At 38.9% G+C, this 25,845-nt stretch overlaps 1 protein-coding gene across 4 annotated transcripts in view; it reads right to left on the bottom strand.

The window, feature by feature from the left end:
* Positions 1-978: 978 nt before the first annotated feature.
* The window catches only part of LOC132822998 (casein kinase II subunit alpha), a 91,792-nt gene continuing 66,925 nt past the window's right edge, over positions 979-25,845 (bottom strand). For all 4 annotated transcript variants that reach the window (XM_060836520.1, XM_060836518.1, XM_060836521.1 and 1 more), the window contains 8 exons: positions 24,158-24,217; positions 15,139-15,222; positions 13,283-13,393; positions 7,459-7,560; positions 5,609-5,709; positions 5,383-5,531; positions 4,997-5,086; positions 979-4,851 (listed from right to left, as the gene is read on the bottom strand). In XM_060836520.1, the coding sequence (XP_060692503.1) occupies positions 4,736-4,851; positions 4,997-5,086; positions 5,383-5,531; positions 5,609-5,709; positions 7,459-7,560; positions 13,283-13,393; positions 15,139-15,222; positions 24,158-24,217 (813 nt within the window). In that variant the 3' untranslated portion in view covers positions 979-4,735. The remainder of the gene's footprint in view (positions 4,852-4,996; positions 5,087-5,382; positions 5,532-5,608; positions 5,710-7,458; positions 7,561-13,282; positions 13,394-15,138; positions 15,223-24,157; positions 24,218-25,845) is intronic.

Here is a 25,845-nt window from a genome sequence, read left to right as displayed (position 1 = left end):
ATTTCTGGATGTTCATGAGGTTATCAAAAAGAAAGTGAGGACTGCGGATGCTGGAGATCAGAGTCAAAAAGGGTGGTGCTGGAAAAGCACAGCAGGTCAGGCAGCATCCAAGGAGCAGGAGATTCGACATTTCGTGCATAAGCTCTTCATCAGGATTCCCGATGACATTCCTAATGAAGGGCTCATGTTCGAAACATCAAATTTTCCTGCTCCTCAGATGCTGCCTGACCTGCTGCGCTTTTCCAGCGCCACACTTTTTGATACAGAATATAAATCAAAACAAAAATCTGAAAATATTACATTGATAATATATTGCATAAGAAACACAATGTCTGTGCTGTCATGACAGCAACACCATGAGAAGTTGTGTTTTGGTAAAGAATTGGGCTTGACAAGTAATTACAGGTCAGTGTTGATCCATAGGAGAAAGTGAGGACTGCAGATGCTGGAGATCAGAGTTGAAAAATGTGTTGCTGGAAAAGCGCAGCAGGTCAGGCAGCATTCAAGAAGCAGGAGAATCCATGCTTCGGGCATAAGCCATTCCTGAAGAAGGGCTTATGCCCGGAACTTCGATTCTCCTGCTCCTTGGATGCTGCCTGACCTGCTGCACTTTTTCAGCAACACATTTTTCAGCAGTGTTTATCCATAGCAAAACCACAGGTTTTTTGACATGGTAGGTCAGAAGAAAATTACTGTAAAACTGGTTTCCAATACATCTCCCTTTAATGTTAAAACAAAGCAGAGACATGTAATATTAGTAATTTATTTTCTGACAAATCACCTGTCAAATCTAAATGCATTTCACAATTAAATTAGTTCTTCCTAAGAGTGCAGGATAACAATCAGCTCCATTTAATTGTGTAAATAAGTGTACATGGCCATAGTCTTTTTTTAAAAAAAGGAGGCATCGTCTGACGTGTTGAAGCTTAGAACCGTAAAGCATATTGTTGGTCTCAGTAAGAATTTCAAAACAATAGATACATTCTATATGCTGTTTAATGATGACTATTTTAATCATCACTTCTCCAAGGGCTGAGGTTGTTGGATCAATATATACATACATTGAAGTGGACCCAAGAATTTCAAAAGTTATGCGCGGCTGACTTTTCATGACTAGACAGTGCTAGTAAGCACAGCAATATTGAACAGTGGAACCAGTGTTCTGCAGTGTTACAATATGAACTAGATACCCAAGTGTTTTTGCAAGGCTGCAATTCAAACCAAGTGTTTAAAGACGATAAACCTTTAGGACTGAATCACAATCAGCTTTGTAATGTTTATCAAGCCGCCTCTTTCATATATAGGTTTTATTCCAATCTTAAACCTACTTATTGGAATCATCATATTTCTTAGTGAACAGATAGCAAATATTGACATCCACTTCTGAACGGTTGCACAGTAGCATGATACAGATATAGGTTTGTAAACGTCAATTGAGACAGTTTTATAAAGTATTCTCAATCTTTCCACAGATCCTGAATTCAGACAAGTAATTTCTGCTTGAGTTTCAAATTTCAAAAGCATTTTAAATGGAACTCTAAATCCAAGGCCCAGAAATGCGAGAAAATTAAAAAGGGAAGGGGATTAAAATATTTCCTGTGAAACAGCAACATCTATGATGCATTGTTGCATCACTGTGCTAACGAACCATCGGCACCAAATGGAATGTGAATTCAGAGAGAAAACAGGTGCACAAAAGTGCATTGTCTATTTATACCAGTCAGACTCATAGAGCATGGAAACAGACTCTTTTGGTCCAACTAGTCCACACCAACCATGTTCCCAAACTAGACTAGTCCCACCTGCCTGTGTTTGCCCATATTTCTCCAAACCTTTTCTATTCATGCACATGTCTTTTCAACATTGTAAGTGTAAGTGCATCTATCACTTGCTCTGGCAGTTCATTCTATACACTAACCACTCTGTGCAAAAAAGTTGCCCCTCATGTCCTTTTGAAATCTTCTTCCTCTCATCATAAAAATATGCCCCCTAGTTTTGAACTCACCCACTTCAGAGAAAAGACCGTTGCTACTCACCTTAGCTATGCCCCTCATGATTTTATAAACCTCTATAAAGGTTTATAACCCCCACCCCCTATGCTCCAGTGAGAAAGGTCGCAGCCTATTTTTGTAACTTAAACCCTCCACTCCCAGCAACATCTTGATAAATCTTTTCTGAACCCTCTTCAGTTTAATAAATTTTCATATAACAGGGCAACCAGAACTGCACACAGTATTCCAGAAAAGCATCACCAAATCCTGTACAACCTTAACAAGATGTCCCAGCTCCTTTACTCAAAGGTCTGAGCAATGAAGGCAAGCGTGTTAAATGTCCTCTTAACCACCCCAGCTACTTGTGACACAAATACCCCTAGGGGTCTCTGTTCTACAACATGACGTTAATTGTACAAGTCCTGTCCTTATTTGTTTTACCAAAATGCAATATCTCACATATCCAAATTAAACTTCATCTACCACTCCTTAGTCCATTGGCCCAATTGATCAAAATCTCTTGAGTTATCTCTTAGATAACTCAATGTGGGAACTCATGAGAATTTATAACCTGCTTCAGAATAAATCAAGTCAAAAGATACAAAAAAAAAATCAGTATCTGGCTCAAATATCCAAAATAGCCGTTACAGCAATTTTAACAGCAATTTCAGACTACAAATCAAACAAATACTGAACCACAATACTGTTTTCCATTGTCACTTTTTTTTGGCAAAGCAATGATTAACATAAAAGGGAATTCTCCAAAATAAGCCAGGAAGATATCAATGCTATTGCTTTTACTTTATTTTTCTTTGAAATTTAAATATGACAACTCAATGATGATCTCTTCATTTGGACTAGGAAAGAGATGAGGCAAAGGCAGGCAACCATCATGGGCACAGGGGTTGGCATAAGATTGAGTCACTTTGTTTGTCCACGAGTGCAGTTGTTTACTCACAATGCAGTATACACACTGACCCCGAGAGATAAGGGATATAAAAGAGCCACACAAAATAAACATTACTAGGCATTTCTTGTATGCCTATGTGTCAATGTGCATGAGTGACACCTACTACTGTATCCTATGTGCATCAAGTTTCCACTTCCAAAGAAAGTAGCTCCCACGTAAATAGTTTAATGGGTAGAGAATTATGGACTTTCCCCTCTTTCAACACAAAAAAACCTTGTCCTTTTCTTGATTAACAACCATTTGAAACTTTTTCAGGTCTCATATTCACACTGATCTTTTCAAGAGTTTATCTTGGGTGACATCTGGCTAGAGTGGGGCTGAAACAAAAATATTACTCTACACCCAGTCATGCAAGTGAATATAGAGGAGTATTGCCACTCCAAACTTTGCTAGCATTGCAATATACTGCCATTAAACAAACATCTGGAGGTTTCAGCACCCAACTGATCACTTTCAAGCCTGGGACATGTCAGAGATGCAGAACTGATCCATCTAACCTGCTTCTGTTCAAAGTGGAATTGCAGGTGTATGAATCTGCACACTGACCTGAGTCTGACCTACTACAGGTCTGAGAAGGCAGATGAACACAGCATAATGATAAAAATGCAGAGCAGAAAGAACATAGAATGCACCTAATTGGATGATAAATGTATAACCAGAGCATGTTTAATAAAATGTAGTCAAGCATAGTCCTTACTCAACTGCCTTCTCACTAATCAACAGCAGCAGTTTTGTTTCCAAACACTTTTCTTAAAAAAATTCCCTACCCATAGTCCACCAAAATTCCTTGGAGCCATATTTCCTAATTCATCACCCCTCCCCACCCCAAATCCTGCTTAATTGCTTTAAATAAAAGGCAACTGAAACACAATAGACAATGAGAACTAAATACATAAATTGGGTGATAGTATGAATTGTAATGATACTTTTTTCCCCAACGTTGTTAAAATGATTAAAAACCTTCAGTCCAAAAGTTTGAAAATGAATTCACTATGGTTGAGTCTCTGATAATAATTGCATTATCATATATGGTGTGCTCAGGAGGAGGAAAAATAAAAAAAAAACACAACTTGCTTGGATTTTCCAAGCAAAGAATGTATTTATGGTTGGAGCAATAGATTAGCTTTTAAACATACTCTTAATTAGCAACAGTTTCAACAGAGTACCTTCAAAAGCACACAACAAATCTAATGCAGTGCTTCCAATATTTCATATCCCTAATAGATTTCATTTCAGATGCAATATTCCATTTAGCACTATTTGGTTTTTAGATAATAAAAATGCAACTCACACTTACTCCCTTTACTCTAATTGTCTGGGAATAAGACTTTAATGAAAAAATCATTTGAATGTTCCAAAGAAAATTATTTCCGAACCACTAAATTATTACAGCAGACAATTCTCGCAATGTGACATCATCTGCTAAAACTCCACTCAAAACCCAAGGGAAAAACGTGGTAACACTGAACAAGTGCATGAGAACAGTGTATAGGCAACAATTTCTGACAAAGAGGCATTACATATGGCCTAGTTAGGACTAAGAGAGATATACTGTCTCTAAGTCTGGTGACATACAAAACACAAAAAAATTCTCAAGTAAAAATCAGACTTTCTTTTTCCCGTTTTCAAAATGATTGAACTCAGGAGAATCCATAAGCAACTGCTCAGATGTGACATGACCAGCTGGTTCCCCATGTTTCCAAGGAGGAGTGAGGTGGAGGGGAGAAGGGTGACCAGGCGGTTGCCAGGGTTACGAGTAGTCAGGAGGGTGACATCAAGGCTGAGCCCCTGCAGTGGCTGGAACTGGCGTCCCAAGGGTGTTGGTAGCAGAGATGACTGGTGAGCCAGCAAGAGGTCCCAGTGGCGATGAGGTTGGCATTGCAGAGATCCCTGAATAAAGACATTAAATAACATGAGTTTTCAAAAGCTGCAAATGCATTTTTAACAGACTTTAATTGAGTGGGCTTCAACTGAGAAATCTGTCTGAGTTATCATACAGAATTATTATTGAATACCAAGTTTGCTATATACTGACCTGACATCATACTGGCTGAGCTGATTGGAGTGCTACCAGTTGGCATGTTAGTACAGGAGCCCATTCGGGACTGGTCTTTCACAATTGGATCTAGAGGGCAGAACAGAATTAAATCTATAGTAGGAGCATTCAGAATCTTTCCCAACTTATTTTTTCTCAAGTGGCGAGGACATATCTAATACAGAACCTCACCCACAATCTAGAATAGTCAAAGAAACATAATAGCTCTTAATATTGTCCTTATAACTGGTTGAAGTATGTAACGTAGTAACCAGACCAACATCCCTTCAGCATCCCCACATGCACCCCGCTGGAAGGGTTGTTCTGAACTCCAGCGGGAAGAATCACAACATTAAGTCCTAATAAGTAGCATGAGGTTTACTTACAAAAATAAGGATGTTCCATAGCTTCTCGTGCCGTTAGACGTGTTTGATGATCATATCGTAGAAGCTTATCCAAGAAATCCAGTGCTTCTGAGCTAATCAAGTGTTGATTTTCACTATGGACAAAACGTTCCCATCTTTTCCGGGAATGTCTGAAACAGATAAGAATCTTCTATGTAGACAATATACAAAATCACCTATTTCAACACCAAACGTGCTGGCTACTGACCTGCCCAGAATGTCATTAAACCGAGGGTCCAGCTCAATGTTGTACTTGTCAATGTAGTCATACAGATCTTCTGTGCCTAGCACTTTGGCTATTCGGACCAACTTCAAAAGACAGAGAAAAAACAAAGTTAAACTCACTTTGAGAAGAGATTAAACAACAGTCACACTACAAATGAAATTTAAAGAGCTCCAAAATGCATTTGACTTTGATTTTGCTTAAATGATAAAACAATGTGGGCAGAGAAAACTTGCTTGAGTTGTACTGAGTTTGATTAATGGGTGGCACGGTGGCACAGTGGTTAGCACTGCTGCCTCACAGCGCCAGAGACCCGGGTTCAATTCCCACCTCAGGCGACTGACTGTGTGGAGTTCGCACGTTCTCCCCGTGTCTGCGTGGGTTTCCTCCGAGTGCTCCGGTTTCCTCCCACAGTCCAAAGATGTGTGGGTCAGGTGAATTGGCCATGCTAAATTGCCCATAGTGTTAGGTAAGGGGTAAATGTAGGGGTATGGGTGGGTTGCGCTTCGACGGGTCCGTGTGGACTTGTTGGGCCGAAGGGCCTGTTTCCATACTGTAAGTAATCTAATCTAATCTAATTACATGGTAGTATTGAATTAAGTGCTGTACTTAGAAGTGAAAAAAATTATTCAGATTCATGACCAAGTTTCATATATTCCTTCCAAGTCAGCATCCTCCAATTCCAATGAACATACTTTTTAAGCAGACATTTATCACGTCTTTAGGAAGACAGGAAACAATGATATTTTGGTCAAACTTTTGGTTACCTGTCGTAATAACTCATGTAACTCAGTCAATGTTTGACTAAAAAACTATCCTATGAAGCTCCTTACAAAGATTTACTACATTAAAAGTGTAGGACTTCAGAAGAACATTTCTTACTGTATCTTCTTGTATATGACTTCTTGAACTTTATAATTTGGAGTCTAAGCCGGACAGTTGGGTAAATGTGTGCGTGTTGTTCTGTAGATTGCCTTGAAGACTGACTAATTTCTATAGATCATACTCATTTACAACACTTTACACACAACTCAAAATTAATTTAAAAATCAAATAATTTAACAATCAGATGTGCAGAGGGTAATCTGCAGGTTCTTTTCAATTTGATAAGCTAGAACATGGAAAACATCTTACTCATTCATATCCAGCCAGCGACTTCTTAGAGAAATGATATTTTTAAAAGAGAACCGTATCTTTTTCTACCAGCAGATGGAGATGTTTTTCCACACTTGACATGATTTGTGAATCTTCCTTTGCAGCACATTATTTCAGCAGTGTTGCAAGTAGTTGCACCACCCACTACATTAATCCAGCATTTTTAAAAAAGTCATAGAGATGTACAGCATAGAAACAGACCCTTCAGTCCAACTCGTCCATGCTAACCAGATATCTTAATCTAATCTAATCCCATTTGCCAGCACTTGGCTCATATCCCTCTTAAACCCTTCCTTTGCATCCAGATGCCATGTAAATATTGTAACTGTACCAGCCTCCACCATTTCCTCTGACAGCTAATTCCATACACACTCCATTCTCTGCATGAAAAAGTTGCCCCTTAGGTCCCTTTTAGATCTTTCCCCTCTTATCCCAAACATATGCCGTCTAGTTCTCGACTACCCAACCCCAGGGAAAAGATCTTGTCTATTTACTCTATTCATGCCCCTCATCCTTTGCAATCTCACACAGCAGATACTACTTGTCAATGTAGTAAGGTCAAGTGCATAGCCTGAAGGCACACGAGGAGGGTGTCCAGTATTTGTAAAGTCAACTTTAGTAGTGCAGTGAATGTACTTTAAAAACAGGCCTTTATTTATAGGTAAGACGAGCACTCTTACCTGATCGTAATTGTCGTGACCATGGAAAAAGGGCTCTTTTCTGAAGATCATGCTGGCCAGCATACATCCTAAACTCCACATGTCTAGGCTATAATCATACATCTGCAATGAAGCAAAAGCATCTTCAACAAGCTGTAGACTATTCTCCTATAAAGGAGTACATTATTCAAAGTACCTTAATTCAGTTAGTGTTTCAAATTTTTCTGAAAATAAAGTCAGAGGGCACATAACGTGCAAGGGGCTCTTTTGGTTAAAAGAAATGGATCCATTAAAGTTAAGTTTCCTGCCCTTTGTCAAAATGCCTATTGTTTCTTTGATGCAACGCTTGAATTAATGAAAGTTCAGGGGCTCAAATTACTGTCAAATAAACCATCTGAACATAAAAAATTACAAACCGTACAAAACATCAATCTATGCAATTTTACTAATGTATTTTCTACAATTTTCTCCGTTTTCTTGACTTATCATCATTTGTTGTGATTTAGTTGAATAGTGGTCATTCACTACAATAGTATTAAGTAGCTGGTTCTACTCTATTGGCCACACGCATCCATATGTCCTTCTTCAGGACTTATGCCCGAAACGTCGAAGCTCCTGTTCCTTGGATGCTGCCTGACCTGCTGCGCTTTTCCAGCAACATATTTTCAGCTCTGATCTCCAGCATCTGCAGACCTCACTTTCTCCTTACTACCTGATATGGCAACTGTACCAATCAAGATCAGAGATAGCTACAGAGAGTGGTGAACTCTGCCTGGACAATCTATAAAATCCATCTACCAGGCCCGCTATCAAGCAAAAGCCGCCAGCATTCTCAAAAGTCCATCCCATCCTGGCAATGCTTTTCTACAACCTCTGCCATCGGGGAGAAGGTACAGAAGCCTGAACACATGCACCAGCCAGTTTCGAAACAGTTTCTACCCTCCTGTTGTTAGAATGCTGAATGGAGTCTCAAACTCTTAGCATTTGCCTGTACCTGTGTTTTTGTTTTTGCTGCTGTTTATCTATCATTTACTTATCCATGCTACTTAACTCTGATCTGCCTGTATTGCTTGTAAGACAAAGCTTTTCACTGTGCCTCAGTACACATGACAATAAATTCAATTCAATAAAGCTAAATGAAGTTAACCACTAACTCAGCACTGACCATGATTGAGCACTTTCGGCTTTATAGTTTGGTTAGACACAGAATTATGCAATATTAAAAGAATAACTTGCATCTAGGTAGTGCCTTTCACAAATTCAGAACATTCCAACTTGCTTTACAACAAATGGAATACCTCTGAAATGCTCTCACTTCTGCACTGTAGGGAACTACAGCAACCAATCTGCATAAAGCACAATCACAAACAGAAATGAAATAAATGACTAAACATTTAGCAGTATTAGCAAAGGTAAGACAAATTTATTGGACAGACCAGGAGAATAACCCTGAGCTTCTATGCCTGAGGGGTAAAATAGCCCTTTGGTTTAATGTCATATCTGAAAAACAGTACCAAATATGCTGCATTCCATGAAGTAGAGCTCCAGAATATCAACAGAAATTACCATTGAAAGCAAATTAAGTACATATCCTTCTGACTCAGCTTAGCGGTAGTACTCTTACAAAAGGACGTAAACTCATCTATATTTTCTTCTAATCCAATTCCATTAATTCTGTGCAGTGAAAGCCCTTCTCCCTCTACCAAAGTTTGGACAAGAATCCCAACCACATGATACCTTTCCAGAATGAAGACTGCATTGAACTGAATACCAAAGCGACTACAAAGAAAGGGAGACATATATTTAGCACTAAATTGTTAATGAAACTGCACCCCAAAAACTGATGGAATGTGAATGGAGAGTGCGCAGTTCTGGGGTCTCCTAAAATGCCATCTCCTTTCATAGCAGTCATCAGATCAGAGATAACACACATCGGATTTAATGAAATGATCCAAAGCATTTTTTCTCCACCATCTCATTTCTAAAACTGCAATCTCTATCGAGGTCAGAAATCTTCGTCTGTTACCATATTTATGTCCATTGCACACTATTTCAATGCATCAACATAAACAAAGTATATGTAATATTCAATCTCTCAAAGTATCTCAAAATTAAAACCAGCCTTGGAAAAAAAGCAGTTTAAAAAGTATTCTCCCTGCACCCTATAAGTACTGAAGGACATTCTGCACCCACCTCATGTCCCCACACACTATTTATCTTCTGTGGCAGCCTGCCTGCAGATGTTATGAACCAGATGCTTCCTGTCGTGTGTGAAAGCATTACGTAGAAAGTTACCTGCTGTTTTCCTATCTCACCACATGGGCCATTGCCTCAATATAGCAAGGCACTTTGTTTACAGCAACAGGGGATTTACAAAGCAGAAAATCTGCATAGGAGGTGTCTTGCAGTTAAAACAACACCGCCTCACTCTTACTGCTCAACATTCTTAGCATCTCAAGATTACAGAAAGATCAAATTCAGGAAAGGCAAATTATTATTTACTGTTCTTATTATTTCTAGTATTTCATGTTATATCATGGTAGCCAATGTGTCACTGACATCAATGATATAGGGGCTTTTGATGTCTCCGAATTCACAATGGGTTAAAGTGTTTAGATTTCCTGTAACTATCACAATAGTGAACAGAATTAAGTGATGGTTTTCTAGACAACAAAAAGATGAATAAGCTTTATTTAAGGGAATATCCACTCTTAAGGATTTGACTCCGTCAACAGTGATGAATTTTCAAAGGCCAGTGAGGAACCAAATATATATCTTGGGAGGTGCAAGCGTGGTGGTGGTTGGGAGTGATAACTCTGATGGATCTGAGGAGGAGAGAATTAATGTGCACAGAATGTATTTCCCTCAAGAACAGCGATAAAGTTTTTCGGAGGTGACAGGATAATTTATAAAGCTGTTAGGAACCAAACAAGAGCTGTGTGTTTTAAATAGAAGCCTCGAGTATACAAGCAAGAATTATGCCGAATCTTTATTGTTGGTTACGTCTTTACTTCAGCTGCACACAATTCTGGTTACCACACTTTGGAAGGGAGATCATGACTGTAGGGAGGGTGCAGAAGTAGTCATGAGAATGGTATAGGAATGATGGAATGCAGCAAGGGTTGTTGTCCTTAGTGCAGAAAAGGCCAAGGTGAGATCTTAAGGAGGTTTTCATAATTTGAGATCCATAACTATCAAAAAACTGAGAACCTGAGAACACATGTTCAAAATATTGGCAAAATAATGTAACAGATTACAATGATATGTGCTCTCTTGAAAGGTGCTGCAAACAACAACTTTAAATTTCAAAGGTAACTCAGTTCAGATGTAAAGTGAAAAAATATGAAGCTACGGGGAAAAAAAAGGGCTAACCCTAACTAATTAACTCTGCCAAAGAAGAGCCACATGCTCTCCTTACATGCTGTTTGATTTCAACTAGGATAGCCAATTCTTATTTTTCACAATTACAGGCAAGTTCAGAACTGACAAATTAATGTCAGCTTCTAGAAAACTCCTACCTGAGATGTTCAGATGTTGCTTTGTCCAGATTAAAGTTATTAAGATATAAAGACATGACAAGAAATTTTACAGTTGAAGTTGCAGTCCAGGAGTTCCTTTTGATAATGTAAGAACCCGAGCAGATGATTTGCTGTTTTCAGATACTGGGTGGGTGGTTGTGGTGGTGTTGGAGGGGTGGGAGTTTGGACTTCAGCAGAGCAAACACAAATGCACTTTGCAGTTAAGCAGCTTGTAAGTCTGAAATAAGATGTACATCCAAAACAACTCAGCTTTTCTCTCCAAATGCTTACTCTCATCACTTAAAATACGGAATAGAGCAAATCTTATCCTGAATCAGTAAAGGAAAATTGTCAGCAGAGCACATCTATTTTGGCACATTCACCATTTCCAAAGTTTCTTTCCAAAAAGTGAGCAAATAAACTACGTGTTCTTGACTAAAACAAAGAACAGCGGAGGCTAAAAGATCTGAAACAAAGATAGAAATTAGAGAAACTCAGTAGGTCTGGCAGCATCTGTGGAAAGAAAACAGAGCTAATGTTTTGAGTTCAGTGACCCTTCTTTAGAATTGTTCTCTGCTTTCTTTCCAATGACAGTGCCAGACCTGCTGAGCTGCAATTTCTGTGTGTTCTTGACAGTTTTATCCCCCAAAGTATTCAGCCATTTTTATTTAAATTGGGTGACCTGAAAGCCAGAGAAAGCACATGAAAGTGAGAAAGGAAGAGGATGTGCAAGAGAATGAGCGAGAGAGCAAAAGCACAAACAAACAATCTGAAACCATATCTAAAACTAGTCTGGTGTTAGAACTGGTTAAATTGGCTATAGTAAAATTCTTAAGCAAAATGAGTTAACTGAAAACAGGTGCTCATTGGATTCTATTAGTCACAGCTGGATTTGAATCCTGCTTTGAGATAATCCAGTCAATCTATGACTGCTCTTAAATACTACACGTGCTGTAAAAATTTACAAGGTAAGGTGGACATGAAGAATTATAAAATTTCAGGTTTCTGGAATCATTAAACTAAGAGTTTTACAAGGATTTTAAAACCACAATAATGGTGTAAAAAAAACAGAATAGAACTCTTACTTTAACATTTTACAGTTCAATTCATCTGACATGTACTTTATTTATCCAAGTCATTGTTGAATGACCTTTACCATACTGCAACTGGTGAAATCTCTTGGCACCATGTGACGTATCCAAAAAGCAGAAAACACCATCTGTGGTTCCAAGTTTGACCCTTGCTCACACTTACCAAGATATTGATTGTACAGAACAAGTGAGTTAGCTTATCAAGTGCCTTACGTCAGTATGAACTCAATGTAAAAATATTAAAACCCGTAAGATAACAAGGGATTCAATATATTATATTCCATTACAGCAAAAAAGCACTTGAAGTTAACCGAAAACCCCAAAATACCTCTCAGAGTCATAGAGATGTACAGCATAGAAACGGACCCTTCAGTCTAACTCGTCCATGCTGACCAAACATCCTAAATTAATCTAGTCCCATTTGCCAGCATTTGGCCCATATCTCTCCAAACCCTTCCAATTCATATACCCATCCTGATGCCTTTTAAATGCTGTAATTATACCAGCCTCCACCACTTTCTCTGGCAGCTCATTTCATATTCAGCCTCTCCCTATAGCTTAAATCCTCCAACCCTGGCAACATCCTTGTAAATCTTTTCTGAAGCCTTTCAAGCTTTACAACATCCTTCCTATGGAAGGAAGACCAGAATTGCACACAATATTCCAAAAGCAACCTAACCAATGTCCTGTACAGCCGCAACATGACCTCCCAACTCCTGTACTCAATACACTGACCAATAAAGGAAAGCATACCACATGCCTTTCTCACTATCTGATCTACGTGTGACTCCACTTTCAAGGAACAATGAACCCTCATTCCAAGGTCTCTTTGATCAGCAACACTCCCTAGGACCATTACATTTATAGTCCTGCCTTGATTTGCCTTTCCAAAATATAACACCTCACACTTATCAAAACTCCATCTGCCACTCCTCTGCCCATTGGCCCATCTGATCAAGATCCCATTGTACTGTGAGGTAACCTTCTTCATTGTCCATTACACCTCCAATTTTGGTGCTATCTGCAAACTTACTAACCATAGCTCCTATGTTCACATCCAAATCATTTATATAAACAACAAAAAACTGTATTTCTCAACTGTATTAAAATGGAAAAAAAAAATCACTTACCTGAAAGGACATGATTATAAATCTTTGAATACTACAGTCTGGTCAACTGAAATTAATTCATTACACACAAGAGCTTACAACTGCAAAAGAAAATATTTTTCCTCACCTGATAATCTACAAGTAGTTCGGGTCCCTTGAAGTACCTGGAGGCCACTCGGACATTGTATTCTTGCCCAGGATGATAGAACTCTGCCAGACCCCAGTCAATCAGTCGCAACTGAACATAGTTAAATACAATTTAGAAACATGTTGCGAATAAGGATTGAGAAGGCTATTCTTAACTGATGAATTTATGAACAGCAATTAATAAAGGAAGGTTTACAGTAGTTTATTTCCCATCTTAAATAAGAGCATCTCTTGCCAGGATGTGCTCTGCAACCCTAGCAGCTTCCAAATACCTCATTTAGGTGTCCAGTGCTTCGTATGCAATGTTAAGCATGGAACAATCAGAAACCAACACTGCTAATCAACTCTGACTGTACCTTTCCAACAAAGTTCAGTAGATAACAATCAAGAGCATTAGACCATGAACACATCATGAGACTTCTTCCAATACAAAATCATTGTCAAGCTGCAATTTCTCTTTATACCTTTAATGTGCTTGATTCAACTAACAATCTTAAGTTTAAAATTAACCAAAATTCTACCTTATTTGGTGAAGGGTTTTAAGTTTTACCCGATAGGTCTGCTCGTTCTCTCGTCATAAACTTTCCAAATTATGGAAATAGTTTCTCCCAGTCAACCACAACTGGCCCCTTAATATCTCAAAGACTGGAGTCAAATAAACTTCTAAATTTCAGGGAGTACAGCCAGACTTTGATAATAGCACTTGAGCCCCAAAGGTTAAGCCACAAATAATCATTTGTGTAAATCCATGCTGCAACCCTTCCTTCTAAAGTCTTATCTGAACTGAGTTCCTTACCATTGCCCCAGCTTCATTAGTAATTTATTCATAAAAAAACATTCACACATACAGTTGAATAGATTTACACTTTTAAGATGAAGATGGGGCGAAATTGTTTTCTTCAAGGACTGTTAGTCTAAGGAATTCTCTTCCCCAGAAAAGTGGAAGTTGGGTCATTGAATTTATCGAAGGCTGAATTAAGAGAATGAAGGTTGAGACCACACCAGATCAACAACAATCTCACTGACTAATAGAATAGGCTCTAAGGATCAAATAGCCTTATATCGGTCTTAAATCCCAAATTCCCATAAAGAAAAGATCAAACTGATAATAGGTTACAATGTATATCAATGTTTAGAATGAACCACAGTCAGTAATTCTACTCTTCATGTACACTAATCACAACTGGGGAGTTCCAGTTTGATTAACCAGAATTGAGGTCGCTGCACTAAATCAGTCATTCCAATTCTTAATGTGTAGGATTTCTGCAATAACTTGCAGGAGAACATAAGTATTATTACTACATGTCTGAAGCTATTTTAATGCAGTGATGGTGTTTCAAAACTCAATCTCAAAAGTGAACTAGTTGTGTGTTCCAATGGCTTTACTTTACATTTCACTGCTGCTTTTAATTTAATGCAGCTTCAGTTAAAGGGTTCACTAAGCCTCGAAAAGGAGTTTCACAACAACATCCTTCGATTGCTACAGAACATGCCATTTTCAGCCTTTTTGAAAGTCTTAATAAAAGTGCATTTCAAGAACACAACAGGTAACTAACTGAAGGCAGCCAATTTTTCCTTCCCTGTGAATTATCTAGTATCCAAATAGTTGTTTGGGAATACAGAATTTGAGTATTGTCAATAACAGATATTTTGTTGGAGGTTTTCCAACTTGCACTCATTATTTTTCAAAGGATTCTTGGATGAGGTCAAGAAGTGCACAACATGTATGAGTAGATATGCCTTGGTGCTAAGTTTACTCATTACCATAATGCATTGCAAAGGAACAAAATGGCATGTGCACCTTCAAGTACTGAGCAACTGTGTTTGTTTTGTTACCTTTCTATGCTCATGGTCAATCATGACGTTGTGTGGCTTCACATCTCTGTGCATGATTCCCATACTATGGCAATAATCCAGGGCCTACAAACAAGAGGAACATCACCCAACTAGCGTTAGTACACTCTCTCATTAAGTAATAAGACTGACAAGTAACATAAATTAACTAGATTTCATTGTAAATTATAAGGTATGACAAGACAAGAAACCCACCAAAGGTTCATTTCATTAACAATTACTTGTGTTATTACTACATTAAAAACTTTAACAATCCAAAACAACCACAAATTTGGATGATGCCCACAGAAAGGTTTATACTGAGTGTAAGTCGAATAAACATCATGTAACCACTGGCATGACACCCTTGAGCTTCCCAGTTATTCCCGCATGAATTTTATTTTGGCCCTGTAATTGAAACATTTATTCTGTATCAACCCCCATAGTACTAATGCTATAGGCACATTTATTAGCAAAATTGCTCACAGTAAAACCTGCCCAGACTGGAAAGCTAAACATTTCACAATGCTTAGATCAATGTACAAAGGGCAAAACAAGGTGAGTTTGTGGATTAGTGACACAGTAACTCAACGCATTGTGTTAAAATCACAGGGGCCTAACGAGGACCCATTTGGCAGTTGATTCTACCCTTGGTGAAGACAATACCTTAAATAAAAAGCTTAAATATCACTCGAGAGTAAAAAAAATTGCAACTTACCCTCAATAATGCTGGTGCACTTATTAATGGGTATTTGCTGGTCTATAAATGACCAATAATAAGTTCATTAGCGTTATTAAGGTTATGTTGCAGACCAGCAAATGCTCTTGGCAGCTTAGAAAAAAGAATGAGAATCAATGGCTGTGGTAAGAACCAGTTCTAGTGGACAATCATCCTTGCATGTTGCAAAGAAAGACATCAAGTTAGGATTAACTCTTCCTGTGCAGCTAAGCCCTCACTATAAGCTTTATCCTATACAACAAAAGTAGGACAAATCCAACCCAGCCATATACTGCACAGTCTACTCTCAATCATGAGGAAAGTAATGGAAAGGATAACTGACAGTGCTAACAAGCAGCACTTACATAAAAACAACCTGCTTACTGTTGCTCAGTATGGGTTCCGCCAGGGCCACTCAGCTCCTGACCTCATTACAGCCTTGGTTCAAACATGGACAAAAGAGCTGAACTCCAGAGGGGAGGTGAGCGTGACTGCCCTTGACATCAAGGCCGCAGTTGACAGTGTTGCATCAACCTTCCATTGGCTCGAGTCATACCTAGCACAAAGGAAGAAATTTTGGTTGTTGGAGGTCAGTCAACTCAACTCCAGGACATCATTGCAGGAGCTTCTCAGAGTAATGTCCTGGGCCCAACCATCTTCAGCTGCTTCATCAATGATCTTCCCTCCATCATAAGGTCAGAAGTGGGGATGCTCACTGATGACTGCATAATGTTCAGCATCTTTTACGATCCTCAGATACTGAAGCATTCCATGTCCAAATGCAGCAAAACGTCGATAATATTGAAGCTCAGGCTGACAAGTGGCAAGTAATATTCGCATCTCACAGCGCCAGACAACGGCCATCTCCATCAACAACAGAGAAGCTAATCATCCCTTGATATTCAATGGCATTACTATCACTGAATTCCTTCACTATCATCAATCTGGCGGTTACTGCTGGGCAAAAATTTGAATTGTACTAGCCATATAAATACTGTGGTGCAATAGTAGATCAGAAGTTTGAAACACTGCAATGAGAACTCACTTCCTAAATCTAGTGCCTGTCTACCACCTGCAATGCACAAGTCAGGAATGTAATGGAATATTCCCTACTTAGCTGTATAAATGCAGCTCCAACAAGCAAGAAGCTTGACATTATCCAGAACAAAGCAGCCACTCAATTGCAGAAAATCCACAAACATCCACCCCTGATATTTAGCAGCAGCAGCAGCAGCAGTGTGCAGTGCATACAAATTGCAATGCAGAAATTCACCAAGGTTCCTGAAACAACACTTTCCAAATTGTCAACAACTATCATCTAGAAGGACAAGGGCAGCAAATACAAGGGAACATCACCATCTGCGGATCCCATTGAAGGCACCTTCAGCTTGACGTAGAAATGTATTGCTGTTCCTTCAGTTTAACTGGGCCATAATCTTGAAATTCCCAATCTTATGGGATTGTGGATCTGTCTGCATCAAGTAGACTGCTGCAGCTCACCATCACTTAGGAATGGTCGATGAATGCTGGTCCAGCCAGAAATACTTACATCCTTTGAATGAACTTTAAAAAAAACTTTCCCCATTTGCTGTTCTCACTTTAAAATGACTTCTAGCTTTCCAAAAGAAAACACATCACTAGCCATTTAACTACATAAAGCTGTAGCTATGAATCAGCCATAGAATCAGAGAGATCTATACCATAGAAAAGGGCACTTTGGTCCATCATGGCCACACAGGTCAAAACAAACTCTACCTAACTATTCTAAACCCATTACAGGCATTTAGCCCATTGCCTTGAGTGCCTTGGCATTACAAGTGCACATCTGAATACTTCTTAAACATTGAGGGTTTCTGCCTTTAACACCCTTATAGGCTACAAGCTCCAGATACCCACCACATTCTGGGTGAAAAAGTTTTTCCTCATTTCTTCTAAACATTCTGCCCCCTTACCTTAAATCTTTGCCACCTGGTCATTGACCCCCTCCACCAAGGGTTTCTGTCTATCCTATCTATGCCCTTCAACTTTATACAACTTTAATCATATCCCTTCTCAATCTCCGCTGCCCTAAGGAAAACAATTCAAATCTATCCAATCTTTTCACAAGCAGAACCCTCCTATCCAAGAACATCCTGATAAATCTCCTCTGCATCCTCTCCTGTGCTATCACATCCCTCCTATAATGTGAATTCCAGAAGTGCATACAATATTCTAGCTATAGCCTAACTGATGCTTAATACACTTCCAGCGTAGCCTCTGTTCTTTAACTCTATGCCTTAGCTAATAAAGGCAAATATACCATACGCCACCTTAACCACTCTACCTTGCTGTCCTAATACCTTAAGGGACCAGTGGATATGCACATCGAGGTCCCTCTGATTCTCGGTGCTTCCCAGTGTCTTACTATTCACCATGTATTTCCATGCCTTATTTGTTCTGCCCAAGTAACCCTAATCTCACATTTATCCAGATTGAATTCCATGTGCCATGGGCCAGCTCGACTGTGTTCTTCTGTAATCTAAGGCTGCCCTCCTCACTATTTATCATTAATTTTTGTACCATCCGTGAACTTTCTGATAACCCTCCCGCACTCAAGTCAAAATCATTTCTGTAAAACCACAAACAGCAAGGGCCCCTGTACTAACCCTTGTAAGGCCCCACCGGACACAGACTTTCAGTCAGAGAAACACCCGACAACCATCACCCTCTGCTTCCGGCCATTCAGCTAACTGTGGATCCAATTTGTCAAATGTGTTTAATATAAGTATGGGAGGGTCACCTTTAAGAAAAACATTAAACTGGCTTCCTTCTCAGGTGAATGTAAAAGATCCTGTACCGCTGTAGTGCAGAACAGTAGAGGTGGCCTCCTCAGTATCCTAACCAATGTCATTAAAAAAGTGATCATTATCATATTGCTTCTTGTGGGACCTTGCAGTGTGCAATCTGGCTGATCCATTTCCTAAATTACAATACTGATTAAATTTCAAAAGGACTTAATTCACTGTAAAGTGCTTTGGGATGTCCTGAGGTCATGAAATGTACTATAGAAATCAAAGACTTTATTTCTTGTATATACTTTAGGGACATAATAGCTGTCATCTTGTTTGTACTAGTTCACTTAGAAGAACCATTATTCCTTCTGTAAAATGCTCAGTTAATCATATTTTATGACTCTATATTAATGAAACTAAACTACAGTATTCACACTCATTATCAAAAACATTCTGCATACTTAAAATAGAAAATATTATTCAACTGCAAATTAAAGCAAAAGTTCACAAGAGAAATGGTGCTCAACCAAAAGAAGGAAAGTTTATTTTTCACGGGTCTCCAGGAGACCAGCACTGACATACAGCATTTATAGGACTAAATCTGAAAACCAAACTTTCTTCTCCTGATAACAGAATCATAGGCCCAATCTTATAAGAACACTAAGCTCCCCCACAGTCCAATTCAAATATGTGCCAATATAGAAGCAGCTTGTAACTATGACAAAAGCAACTGCAAATAACCAGGCAAACTATCCACCTGGTCTGTTGGTATGACATTTTGCATAAAGTACTAAGCAGAAAGAAAAATCATTAAAGGAAATTGAAGTGCAGCAGGCTTCCTACAGATACTCAAAATAAAATTTAAACAGAAAACACAGCAGTGCACAGGCTGCATAAAGAGGAAATGCAGACCAGAAGCCTCAATTCAAATTAGATTATTGATAATCTTAAGGCCATAAAATTTAAAAACAGCCATTTACAGCATTACACATGTAAATAAGGGAAGCAAGACTGCACCAAAAATCACTGCATGCAAGAGTCTTCAATCTCAAAAGTCAAAATGATTTTTTCTAACTCAGTTATACTATACATTTGACATGCACAGCTAATGCAGGTTTTCTTTTTAAAATCCATATTTTACACGCAAGATGTTAAGCAAGGTGGATTACAGGCTGAGAAAGGAAGATTGACCCTTATGCTAGGTTTTTAATACACTGACAGGCAACACACCCATAGGTTTTTAATCCTAGATGGATTCTGATGGAGGCATAAAAAGGGTGGCTCCTTTCCTCGCCCTTCTTATGACTGTTTCAAAGTGGATGCTCAAGTCCTAAATCAGGGTTTAAGAGGGGAAGTTCAGCACAGGCTATATCAACATGACTCATAGAGCTTAGAAGATCGAGAGGTGTGCTGATCAAGTTCATCCAGGGTGGATTCATTGAAACTATTTCCTCTGATGGGAAATCAAGAATGAGAGGAAAAAACAAAACTAGAGTTGAGCTACTCAGGAACAAAAATGGAAACAGCTTTTTCACATTCAGAATTTGTAGAAATCAGGAATTATCTTCTCTCAACAAGCTATGGATATTTATTAGGAAATCAAAAGATACAGAATTACAGTAAGTAAACTGAAGTGCAGAAGTGAAGTTATTCATGATCTGGATAAAGGTTGAGGAGCTGCATGGCCTTCACACGGTCCTATAGAAAAACAGCCACTTTGTAATCTGTTCAAAGGTCACATTTCTTCCTTTCTGAGATGAGTGGTGTAGGAAAACTCAGCAGTTATTGCCCATTTCCAATCAATCTAGCCAGCCACCTTTCTGAACCATTACAGTCCTTGGGGTGTAAATACACAACACAGTTAAGACTCCAACATGTACCTGAGCAGTTCAGGGCTGCGGTTAGAAGAGATGAGTGTATTCGGAAAAGTGCAAACAGAATATCAGGGATGAGTGAGCAAAGACAGAAAGGTCGGAAAGTTTCTTTTGACAAGGAATCATGATAAGAAATTCCTGGAAACTGCTCCCACAGCCCACTCTACTCAAAACTGGTTCTTCAGGCCGTTTGTCCCTGCATTTTGGCCATGATTTCCCACCTTCACCCACCAACATTACAGGATTTCCATCTGCACCAGAAGGATAACGGTTTGACAGTGTTAAGAACAACATAAAACTATAGAATGAATTTATGTTTCAAAGTTTTGTTTTTTCAATAAGTGAGGGGTATGGTTTAGCTTCACTTTAAAGGGTTTTTGTGAATGGTAGCAAGAAGTCTGGATGCCTTTTTTGTTTACATGCATTTCAATCTGGTTTCACAATATTGAAGTAGAGATAGGGTTAACTAGTACAATGCATTAAAAAAAGGCAATAGAAAAAAAAATGTGCTGTTGCCTGGTGACAGGAATCTAGTGACAGAAAAACAGAACAATCCACAGAAAATTAGGCAGGTTTATATGCCACAGATAAGATGAGATGGCTGGAAACTGAACTTGCTGTTGCTCTGAAATTAAAGTAATAGTAATTTTAATCCACATTTTTAAAATAAAAGGTGCTTTTTTCAAACCAGATGGAAGGAAAAGGCATCTTGTGACTGCACAGAAATTCCCCGAAAGGAAACCAGTTGCTGCTGTATTGGTCTGAGTCCAAATGAACAGCCTTCGTGTGGAGATAGTAGTAAACCTGCACTGAGGCTTTGGTAAGGATCTTGATGAGGGGAAAAAATGATAGAATGAGCTTCAATTCTTTTTCAATGTCTACAATGACAATTTTCTATCCTTTGTGTCTCCGAATACAGTTAGGATTTTTTCTTGTTTTAAAGATAACAAACATAGGGCCCCTCAAGTCAGGATTTCTCTGGGATCAAAGCACCTGAGATACCACAGAAGGCAACGATCTGAAAAACATTTCAAAGGGCAAAATTTCATATGGAAAAGTCAGAAAGATAGAATATTTCATCCCTGGTGTACAACTGTCAATGGTAAAAAAAAAATTGGATTGTTTTCAAAAAAACTCTGGATAGTTTAAAACCAGAATCAACAGTTTACTTACAAATTATAAACAAAGAATGAATGCAAATATCAAACGCACAAACAACCACCTAAGGAATGTTTGGGAATAACAAGTACATTTCCTAGGTGGAAGAAAACAAACTTTAAACATGGGTAAGAAGGATTTTACATGACATATCAGCATGGATATTTAAATAAGTTGGATTCACCCTGTGTTTAAAATGGATCCATCATGCAGTTGCGTATTGATAGTTACCAACCTCACCCGCTCCTCGTTTCCCCCCCGCAACCCTCCTAAATGGTAAATAAGTCAAGTGGTGCGTGAATGTAGTAAATATTTAGGGTGTAGGTTTGCTCGCTGAGCTGTAGGTTTGATATCCAGACATTTCAATACCTGGCTAGGTAACATCATCAGTGGTGACCTCCAAGTGAAGCAAAGCTGTTGGCTCATTGGAATAGTGTTCTGACAGCCAGAAATGACAGCCAGGCTACTAAGACCCCTCGGAATCCTAGTAACACACAAACCCACCAACACTCTCAAACAAAAACTAAAACTTAAAAGACCAGTACAACCCATGGACAAAACCAACGTCATCTACAAAATTCCATGCAAGGACTGCCACAAACACTACGTAGGACAAACAGGAAGAAAATTAGCCACCAGGATAAATGAACACCAGCTAGCCACAAAAAGGCACGACCCTCTCTCCCTCGTAGCCCTACACAGATGAAAAAAATCACCATTTCGACTGGGACAACACATCTCTCCTGGGACAGGCTAAGCAAAGACATGCCAGAGAATTCCTACCACAACACTATAAACAAACACACAGATCTAGATACCATCTATCAACCCCTCAGAAAACAAACAGGAAATGACATCACCACAAACCCCAGGAACCCCATCCAGGACAAACATATAAATTGAAAGCAGGAGATAACCGCTTCGCTTCACTTGGAGGTCACCACCGATGATGTTACCTAGCCAGGTAATGAAACGTCTGGATATCAAACCTACAGCTCAGCGAGCAAACCTACACCCTGAACCTCAACCTGGGCTACAAACCTTGTAGTAAATATTCTTTATTGAACTTCAACTTTTTCCTAGTTCCCACAGATAGCAATATACAGATTATAAACACTTACATTAATGGCCAAAAGTATGCAAACCACCCAATAGTATAACCATTACACTGTACCTTACAGTTATGGTTAAAATCATACAGCTTTGTCTTTTGATTTTCAGTCAAATTGACAAGTAACATACTGCTCTTTAAGCACAAATATCAATTAGGTTTTATTCCAAGGAACCTTAACTGCTAATTTAATAAGAGGGCTGAAAATACTATTTACTTTCTCGAATGGTTATATTCAGCTTATATGAACAAGCAGAGCCTCAGTTTCTCAGAGGTCATCTTGCATGGTTGGAGAGTAGATTTTACTATTTGCTTTATCCCAACATTAAAAAAGATTTCAGAAAGGTTATAAAGTGCTCAGGTGGATTATCAGACCAGGCAAGCACTTCTTCAACCGGGTTTCACTCAGCACTGTGGCTCATCTTACCACGTGCGGAGAAAGTGAGGACTGCAGATGCTGGAAATGCACAGCCGGTCAGGCAGTATCCGAGGAACAGGAGAATCAACGTTTCAGGCATAAGCCTTTCATCAGGAAGTTCCTTCTTGGAAGGAGACCTAATTGTCTCATATTTGTGCTTAAAAAGCAGTGTGTTACTTGTCAGTTTGACTGAAATCAAAAGATCAAACTGTACGATTTTAACCATAACCGTAAGATACAGGCATAACCCCTTCATCAGGCTCAAGATAGAACAGGACATAACCAGGATGTATGCTGCCATGCTGATGAGCTGGGCATTTCACCATAACTCCAAATGCATAATTTTACATTTATGTCTGGCTGAAACAGTTTAAATCTCCATGTGAAGTAGTAGAAGTGGCACTTCAGAACCAATAATTTAATCAAGACTCACACTGCTGATTGCTCAAGAAGAAATTTGAGTGTTTGACACCTGTCACCTAAATTTGCAGATACTAATTTTTCAGTACTCAGTGGTTAAAATAGACTTTAGTTTATTTGATGAATTTGAATGTGAATCAGTTTAAGTAGCTGCATTCTACATTTCCAGAACATTATGGCAGTTGTGTCATTACATCAGATTAATCAAAATCAACAGTAAACCCATGGCTCCTATAGCACTATTTTCCTTTAATCAATGTCAGGTTCCTCAGTGAACCCACAGGAATGATATTCCAGCTATCAAAATTCTTGCAACAGGCCCTAATTAATTGGAAGCCAGAACCAACACAGATACTGATACAAATGTTGTAAAAAGAAACACCATAAAACTGGGATGGCCTTGGATGTTGGCATCATTTCTGGAACATTGAACTAGTGCTCAAGTCAAAAAGCTCACTTGTGTTCCGAGAGGTTGAACACTAGCATAATCCTTCTCCGAATTATATTAAGCATTTTTACTTTTAAAGTAAAGCACTGAAAACTTCAACATACCTTCAAAATCTCATACATATAGAACCGTATATCATAATCTGTTAAGGTCTGGTACAGCTGCTGTAGGGAATACATACAAGAGAAGATTAAGAACCAACTTAAGACTGTAACTGAAAATTAAATTCAAGCATAACGAAATTCAAAATACATTTCCTCTCCTTAGCAAACATAATTGTAAATGCGTTTTAATTGCGAAAAGAAATAAAGCATTCCAAACGTAACTGAGAATGCTTTAAAGGGCATCAGTTTCATTATTCAACATGATGGCCAGATTGACATAAAACTAGGGGCAGCTGCCGCCAAGGCACAGTGGGGCAATCTAATGTCTTATAGTCCAAGTTCAATGGGGGGGGAGGGGGGGGTAAAGAGGAGGGGGTGGAATCAGGCCCCACAGTCCCTCAAATGTATGTAAATATAGTCTTGATTAAGACTTGGGTTTGTTTGTTCTCCATATGGAAAGACTCCAGAAGCAAACTGCTCTAGCCACCATATATGCATATAAAATCTATATTCATGCTTCCCCCAATTAATTCACAATCTCAGTTGTGACACTGAAGTAAAGTTAGATAAGTTGCTAAATCTCGTGTCTTTTAAGCACATGTTGAAGTGCTGCATATAGGCTATGAAATCTATCTTCAGGCAATGATTTCATATTGATTGGAGGATATGCAGAGGTCAGGCACATTCTCACAAGGGCAAAAACTATCATCCCAGTTCACCCTAACACGTCCCAGAAAACAGGGCCTTTAAACATGATAGAGGTGGAGAGGCAGAGGGGTCTCCAGAGAAAACTGTAGTTGGAAGCACCACTAAGAATGCTGGGGCATTTGACTGAATGCATAAAAGGGCAGAGTTAGATTAATCAATAGAGAGCTGGAGGATAGATGTGGAAGGATAAGGTCATTAAAGGTTTTATGCATGAAGTTGGATAAATTTATGTTGGTTTTAGGAAAGCAAGGGCAGCAAAGGTGGAGGGGAGGGTGCTGCAGATGCACTCTGGTAAACAGGAATACAAAGTGCAGTTGTGATTTAAAGTTGTTTTCCCGAAGACAGTCACAGGAAAACATGGGTAAATGTATTTGTGAAGATGAAAGTGCCGGTGTTGGACTGGGGTGGTCAAAGTTAAAAATCACACAACACCAGTTTATACTCCAACAGGTTTATTTCTAAGTACCAGCTTTCGGAGCACAGCTACTTTATCAGGTCCCTAGTGGAGCAGGATCACAGGACAGAATTTACAGTAAAAGATCAAAGTGTCGCACAATTGATAAGAAGTATTGAACAAACAAATTGCTGTTAAGTCTCAAATCTTTACAATGGGGATGCAGGTCTTGAGTGATTAATATGTAAATCCCAGGACTTCTTTCAAGTCACAGTCCTGAGATAAGTTAAGGTTTTATATAAAAAATGTGAATCTCAGCTCAGACACTGTACTAAAGGTGTGAGGTTAGAGTCTGCCTGTATTGAAACCTTGTGTCAGACTGATTCTATTTCCAAAGTGGGAATTTATACAGTGTCACATGGACTGAATGCCCACAGATAGAGCACTTTTAAAAGAATAGAATATATCTACAAATGTTTATATAGGTGCAGGAGGTTTGGTGCAGAGGCACAGTTGGGGGGGCTGGGGGATGGGCTCCGGGAGGATGCTGGGAGACAAGAGAGCACGGGAGGACACATGGAGACAG

Source organism: Hemiscyllium ocellatum, chromosome 15, assembly GCF_020745735.1.
Source record: "Hemiscyllium ocellatum isolate sHemOce1 chromosome 15, sHemOce1.pat.X.cur, whole genome shotgun sequence".
Taxonomy (NCBI): domain Eukaryota; kingdom Metazoa; phylum Chordata; class Chondrichthyes; order Orectolobiformes; family Hemiscylliidae; genus Hemiscyllium; species Hemiscyllium ocellatum.
The sequence above is the reverse complement of the archived record's forward strand: the minus strand, read 5'-3'. Positions and strand labels throughout refer to the sequence as shown.